The sequence below is a fragment of the Amblyraja radiata genome, chromosome 1, assembly GCF_010909765.2.
Source record: "Amblyraja radiata isolate CabotCenter1 chromosome 1, sAmbRad1.1.pri, whole genome shotgun sequence".
NCBI classification, from domain to species: Eukaryota; Metazoa; Chordata; class Chondrichthyes; order Rajiformes; family Rajidae; genus Amblyraja; species Amblyraja radiata.
This window is the reverse complement of record NC_045956.1, coordinates 180,520,819-180,528,233: the sequence shown is the minus strand read 5'-3', so window position 1 is coordinate 180,528,233 and position 7,415 is coordinate 180,520,819. Positions and strand designations below refer to the sequence as shown.

The 7,415-nt window shown below is 50.8% G+C and overlaps 1 protein-coding gene across 1 annotated transcript in view; it reads right to left on the bottom strand.

The window, feature by feature from the left end:
- Nucleotides 1-7,415, bottom strand: part of LOC116986795 (collagen alpha-1(I) chain-like) — a 67,831-nt gene that overhangs the window by 42,602 nt on the left and 17,814 nt on the right. Inside the window, exons 5-8 of the mRNA XM_033042535.1 lie at nt 4,372-4,647; nt 4,156-4,335; nt 3,114-4,122; nt 258-399 (exon numbers count right to left, since the gene is read on the bottom strand). Coding sequence (XP_032898426.1) covers nt 258-399; nt 3,114-4,122; nt 4,156-4,335; nt 4,372-4,647 — 1,607 coding nt within the window. The remainder of the gene's footprint in view (nt 1-257; nt 400-3,113; nt 4,123-4,155; nt 4,336-4,371; nt 4,648-7,415) is intronic.

Below are 7,415 nucleotides of genomic sequence, written 5' to 3'. Positions count from 1 at the left end.
GTTTGCAGCTGTCACAGGCTCAGACCTGCACTATCCCTTGGCAAGCAGCAGAGGATGCACAAGAAACTGCAGTTGCTGCAGTCTAGTGGAGAACACAAAGTGCTGGAGTAACTCAGCAGGTGAGGCAGCATAGTAGAATTAAGCCATTCGGCCCATCAAGTCTATGTTGGACGTCATTGAGGGGCCTGATTCCGTGCTGTGTGACTATGCTGCATGTAGATAATGGAGATACAACGCCAACAGCAGCAGGTCTTTACCTTCTTCACCCTGATATCCTCGCGTGGCCTCCTCTGGCAACTTCCTCAGTTCAGCATGGTTGAATTCTGCGTCTTGGTCGGGCCCTTGTGATGCCAGGATGCTGCTGGGAGACTGGCTAATGCCCAGGTTGCGAAGGTACACCTGGGGGATGTAAGACACCTGGTTAGAAGCTGCAACCCATCAGATGTTCCTTTGCATTGCACTGACATTCCAACAATTACACAATAGACAATAGGTGCAGGAGTAGGCCATTCAGCCCTTCGAGCCAGCACCGCGATTCACTGTGATCATGGCTCATCATCCACAATCAGTACCCCGTTCCTGCCTTCTCCCCATATCCCCTGACTCCACTAAGTACAAAGAGATCTGGGGGTCCTTGTACATCAGTCTATGAAAGTAAGCATGGAGGTACACCAGGCAGCGAAGAAAATGAATGGCATGTTGTCATTCATAACAAGAGGAGTTGAGTAGAGGAGCAAAGAGGTCCTTCTGCAGATGTACAGGGCCCTAGTGAGACCACACCTGGAGTATTGTGTGCATTTTTGGTCTCCAAATTTAAGGAAAGACATTCTTGCTATTGAGGGAGTGCAGCGTAGGTTCACCAGGTTAATTCCCGGGATGGCGTGACTGTCATATGCTGAGAGAATGGAGTGGCTGGGCTTGTACACTCTGGAGTTTAGAAGGATGAGAGGAAATCTTATTGAAACATATAGATTATTAAGGGATTGGACACTCTAGATGCAGGAAACATGTTCCCGATGTTGGGGCCACAGTTTAAGAATAACGGGTAGTCTATTTAGAACAGAGATGAGGAAAAACTTTTTCACCCAGAGAGTTGTGAATCTGTGCTATTCTCTGCCTCAGAAAGCAGTGGAGGCCAATTATCTGGATATATTCATGAGTTAGATAGAGCTCTTAAAGATAGTGCAGTCAGGGGATACGGGGAGAAGGCAGGAACGGGGTACTGATAGCGGATGATCAGCCATGATCACATTGAATGGCGGTGCTGGCTGAAAGGGCCGAATGGCCTACTCCTACACCTATTGTCTATTTTTTAAAGAGTTCTATCTAACTCTCTCTTGAAAGTATTCAGAGAATTGGCCACCACTGCCTTCTTATAAGACAATCATTACACTCTTGTACTTATGTACAATTGTGTTTATGTATATTTCCATTTTGACTGGATTGTTTGCAAATCAAAGCGTTTCACTTCTAGGTACATGTGACAATAAAGCAACTATTCAGAATGATCCCAGGAATGAGTGGGTTAACATATGATGAGCGTTTGAAGGAACTGGGCCTGTACTCGCCGGAGTTTAGAAGGATGAGGGGGAGGACCTCATTGAAACGTATAGAATAGTGAAATAGTGAAAGGCTTGGATAGAATGGATGTGGAGAGGATGCTTCCACTAGTGGGAGAGTCAAGGACTAGAGGTCACAGCCTCAGAATTAAAGGATGTTCCTTTAGGAAGGAGATGAGGAGGAATTTCTTTAGTCAGAGGTTGCTGAATATTGAAATGCATGGATGCAGAGAGGATGTTTCCATTAGTGAGAGAGTCTCGGATCAGATGGCATAGCTTCAGAATAAAAGGACGCACATTTAGAAAGGAGGAGGAACTTCTTCAGTTAGAAGGTGGTGAATCTGTGGAATTCATTGCCACAGATGACTGTGGAGGCCGTCAATGTATATTTGTAAAGCAGAGATTGACAGATACTTGATTAGTGTGGGCATCAGCGGTTACGGGGAGAAGGCAGGAGAATGGAGTTGAGAGGGAAAGATAGATCAGCACTGATTGAATGGCGGAGTAGACTTGATGGGCCGAATGGCCTAATTCTGCTTCTATGACTTATGAACTATTAACTCTTAATTTAGGGAAGCACGGTGGCGCAGCGGTGGAGTTGCTGCCTCACTGCACCAGAGACCCGGGTTCAATCCTGACTACGGGTGCTGTCTGTACAGAGTCTGTACATTGTCCCTGTGACCTGCGTGGGTTTTCACTGAGATCTTCTGATTCCTTCCACACTCCAAAGACGTACAGGTGTGTAGGTTAATTGGCTTGGCATGAATGTAAAATAGTCCCTAGTGTGTGTAGGATAGTGTAAGTGTACGGGGATTGCTGGTCGGCGTGGACTTGGTGGGCTGGCCTATTTCCCCACTATCTCTAAACTCAAGTGAATTTGGGTCTCCTAATCTGAGGAAAGACATTCTTGCCATAGAGGGAGTACAGAGAAGGTTCACCAGACTGTTTCCTGGGATGTCAGGACTTTCATATGAACAAAGACTGGACAGACTCGGCTTGTACTCGCTGGAATTTAGAAGATTGAGGGGGGATCTTATAGAAACGTACAAAATTCAAAAAGGGGTTGGACAGGCTAGATGCAGGAAGATTGTTCCCGATGTTGGGGAATAATGTTTATCTTCTTGCAATCTTCTTGCATCTAGCCTGATGCAGGAAGATGCAGGCTAGATGCAGGAAGATTGTTCCCGATGTTGGGGAAGTCCAGAACACGGGGTCATAGTTTAAGGATAAGGGGGAAATCTTTTAGGACCGGGATGAGGAAAACATTTTTCACACAGAGAGTGGTGAATCTGTGGAATTCTCTGCCACAGAAGGTAGTTGAGTCCAGTTCATTGGCTATATTTAAGAGGGTGTTAGATGTGGCCCTTGTGGCTAAAGGGATCAGGGGGTATGGAGAGAAGGCAGGTACAGGATACTGAGTTGGATGATCAGCCATGATCATATTGAATGGCGGTGCAGGCTCGAAGGGCCGAATGGCCTACTCCTGCCCCTATTTTCTATGTTTCTATTTGAGCACAGCCAGTGAGCCCGGGCCGCTGAGGAAGCAAGCCCTACCTGTATCCTGTCGTCGATGTTGAATTGGTTGGCTTCGGGGGTGAGAGTTGACGGTGCCCACGCTGGCACGTAGTTATCCACCTCCAGGCTGGTCAGCGAGTGGCTGGACATGGTCAGCGTGCGCTCGGCTGCCCGGCTGGTGTCCAGCGAGCTGCCCGGCGGGAGGAGGCCGTCGTCCGTGGGGGTGGTGTCCAACTGGTGGGCATGAGCGCTGGTCAGTGTGTACGGGCCAGGAGGGGTCAGCACGGAGCTCCAGCCCCTGCTGCCCGTCTCGGGCCCCTGCCCCTCGCTGGGTGTGGGGTCGGGGGGAGAGAGGGTCGCCGCCGCTGGGCCGTGGCCGCGGTCACTGCTTGACCCCGCGGGGGCTGTCTCTCTGTCCCCCAGGTCTGCTGGGGGGTGAGGGGAGGGGGCGCGGGGGGAGGCTCGCTCTGGGCCCTCTCTCCCCTCTGCCCCCACGTTAGCCCGAGCCAGCATGCGGTTGAGGGAGTCGGCCACGGCACGGTAGGCTTGTTGCCGGGGGGCCACACCCCTCAGCCCTTGCAGCACCAGGCTGTCGAAGGTCGGCCACTGGCTCCGGCCCGGAGGGGTAGGCGAGGCACTGCCGGCGGTGGCAAAGACCGGGGCCAGCGGCGCCCGCTGGTGTCTGGCCGGTCCCTGCCCACCGGGAGCGTTCTCAACCGCGCCCTCCTCCAGCGTGGACCGGCGGCTGGGCTGGGCGGGGGCGGGTGCAGGAGACAGCCCGAACTCCTGCCCCGCTCCGCTGCGCACATCGCCCCCGCCCGGCACCACCTCGATGGCCGTGTCGTTCTTGCTGCTGTTGGGGGTGAGGGACTCTGTGCTGGGAGTCACCGGTCTCGCCCCCGGACCCACAGCCTGGCCGCTGCTGCACGCTGGTGACCCCGTGGACACAGGTCGGCTGCTTGCACCAGGACCCGACACTGGACTGGTCTTGGCCGCTGGCTGAACCTGGAGCGGATCCGTCCCGTCCACTGGTTGACCCCAGGGTGAGGCCGTCCCATCCACTGGCTGACCATGGAATGGGACCGTCCCGTCAGACTCCTCCAGGTTCCACAGGGGCTCCAAACTCTCCCCATCGTCTGTGTCACAACCCTGCAGGCCAGCAGCTCTCTGCCCGCCCCCCGGCTGGCCGCTGCGCTGATCGGCATCGGACAGGTCCTGGGCTCCAGTTGGGTTCTGGGGCTCCTCCACCCCCTCGTTGCCCAGCGGGGGCCCGAGCCGGGGGCCAGCTCCGCCGCCCGTGGGCCGGGACGGGAGCTCCATGAAGCGCTGGTCGCGGAAGTAGGAGTCGGCGCGGGTGAAGTCGTCGTCCTCGGAGCTGGGCGTCGGGGGGCTGAGGGGGTGCTGGGACAGGGGGAAGGCCTCGCTGCCGTCCCGGGACACTTCCTGGGACAGGGACAGGCTGCCCCTCACGCAGTCCGCCGAAACCTCCGATATCAGCAACTGCAGCAAGTTGTTGGCCTGGAACGCTCCTGCGCATCCCTCCGGCGAGCCCACGGACAGGTCCGGAGCAGCCCTGCAACACAATCATGCAGCAAGGTGAATGCTTCAATGTGGCTGCATCTGGCACAGGTGCAAACTTAAAAATACAGGTCCCCTAATTTGAGGAAGGACATTCTTGCTATTGAGGGAGTGCAGCGTAGGTTTACAAGGTTAATTCCCGGGATGGCGGGACTGTCATATGCTGAGAGAATGGAGCGGCTGGGCTTGTATACTCTGGAGTTTAGAAGGATGAGAGGAGATCTCATTGAAACATATAAGATTGTTAAGGGCTTGGACACGCTAGAGACAGGAAACATGTTCCCGATGTTGGGAGAGTCCAGAACCAGGGGCCACAGTTTAAGAATAAGGAGGAAGCCATTTAGAACGGAGACGAGGAAACATTTTTTTCTCACAGAGAGTGGTGAGTGTGGAATTCTCTGCCTCAGAGGACGGTGGAGGCCGGTTCTCTGGATGCTTTCAAGAGAGCTAGATAGGGCTCTTAAAAATAGCGGAGTCAGGGGATATGGGGAGAAGGCAGGAACGGGGTACTGATTGGGGATGATCAGCCATGATCACATTGAATGGCGGTGCTGGCTCGAAGGGCCAAATGGCCTACTCCTGCACCTATTGTCTATTGTCTATTGTGAAGGACCTGTATCTGGAATTTACTAACTAGGCTAACCAAAATCATTCATGTAGATAACATGCAGATAATAGTGGGCATTGGCTTCAGGTAGTGGAGGTAGTTTAGCGGGGATGGGAGGGAGAATGAGTTGCCAGTGGATGCAATTTCAATGATTCAAAGTCGTTTAGACAGGTACATGGATAGGAATGGTTCAGTTCAGTTTAGTGTATCGTCAGTGAAAGCTTTTGTTGTGTGCTAACCAGTCGGTAGAAAGACAATACATGATTACAATGGAGCCATTTACAATGTATAGATACATGATAAGGGGATAACGTTTGGTGCAAGGTAAAGCCGAATGGCCTACTCCTGCACCTATTTTCTATGTTTCTATGTTTCTATGTTTAAGTCTGATCAAGGATAGTCCAAGGTAGACAGAAATGCCGGAGAAACTCTATGGAGCGAAGGAATAGGCGACGTTTCGGGTCTCGACCCTTCTTCAGACCAAGGAGCTGTCCGAGGGTCACTAATAAGGTAGATCGTTTTTCAGGATTGCTCTCTGGTTGTGGTAGGAAGGTTCAGTTGCCTGATAACAGCTGGGAAGAAACTGTCCCTGAAACTGGAGGTGTGCGTTTTCACACTTCTGTACCTTTTGCCCGATGGGAGAGGGGAGAAGAGGGAGTGGCTAGGGTGAGTGGTCTTTGATGATGCTGCTGGCCTTGCCGAGGCAGCGTGAGGTGTAGATGGAGTCAATGGAAGGGAGGTTGGTTTGTGTGATGGCCTGGGTTACATCCACAATTCCCTGCAATAGAATAAGACAGGTTGAGACCCATTTAGACTGGGTATTGAGTAATGAGGAAGGGTTAGTTAGCAGTCTTGTTGTACGTGCCCCCTTGGGCAAGAGTGACCATAATATGGTTGAGTTCTTCATTAGGATGGAGAGTGACATTGTTAATTCAGAAACAATGGTTCTGAACTGAAAGAAAGGTAACTTTGAGGGTATGAGACGTGAATTGGCCAAGATTGACTGGCAATTAATTCTAAAAGGGTTGACGGTGGATATGCAATGGAAGACATTTAAAGACTGCATGGATGAACTACAAAAATTGTTCATCCCAGTTTGGCAAAAGAATAAATCAGGGAAGGTAGTGCATCCGTGGATAACAAGGGAAATCAGGGATAGTATCAAAGCGAAGGATGATGCGTACAAATTAGCCAGAAAAAGCAGCATACTGGGAGAAATTCAGAAAGGACTGGGAGAAATTCAGAGACCAGCAGAGGAGGACAAAGGGCTTAATTAGGAAAGGAAAAATAGATTATGAAAGAAAACTGGCAGGGAACATAAAAACTGACTGCAAAAGTTTTTATAGATATGTGAAAAGAAAGAGATTAGTTAAAACAAATGTAGGTCCCTTGCAGTCAGAAACAGGTGAGTTGATCATGGGGAACAAGGATATGGCGGACCAATTGAATAACTACTTTGGTTCCGTCTTCACTAAGGAAGACATAAATAATCTGCCGGAAATAGCAGGGGACCGCGGGTCAAAGGAGTTGGAGGAATTGAGTGAAATCCAGGTTAGCCGGGAAGTGGTGTTGGGTAAATTAAATGGATTAAAGGCCGATGAATCCCCAGGGCCAGATAGGTTGCATCCCAGAGTACTTAAGGAAGTAGCTCCAGAAATAGTGGATGCATTAGTAATAATCTTTCAAAACTCTTTAGATTCTGGAGTAGTTCCTGAGGATTGGCGGGTAGCAAACGTAACCCCACTTTTTAAGAAGGGAGGGAGAGAGAAAACGGGGAATTACAGACCAGTTAGTCTAACATCGGTAGTGGGGAAACTGCTAGAGTCAGTTATTAAAGATGGGATAGCAGCACATTTGGAAAGTGGTGAAATCATTGGACAAAGTCAGCATGGATTTACAAAAGGTAAATCATGTCTGACGAATCTTATAGAATTTTTCGAGGATGTAACTAGTAGCGTGGATAGGGGAGAACCAGTGGATGTGGTGTATCTGGACTTCCAGAAGGCTTTCGACAAGGTCCCACATAAGAGATTAGTTTACAAACTTAAAGCACACGGCATTGGGGGTTCAGTATTGATGTGGATAGAGAACTGGCTGGCAAACAGGAAGCAAAGAGTAGGAGTAAACGGGTCCTTTTCACAATGGCAGGCAGTGAC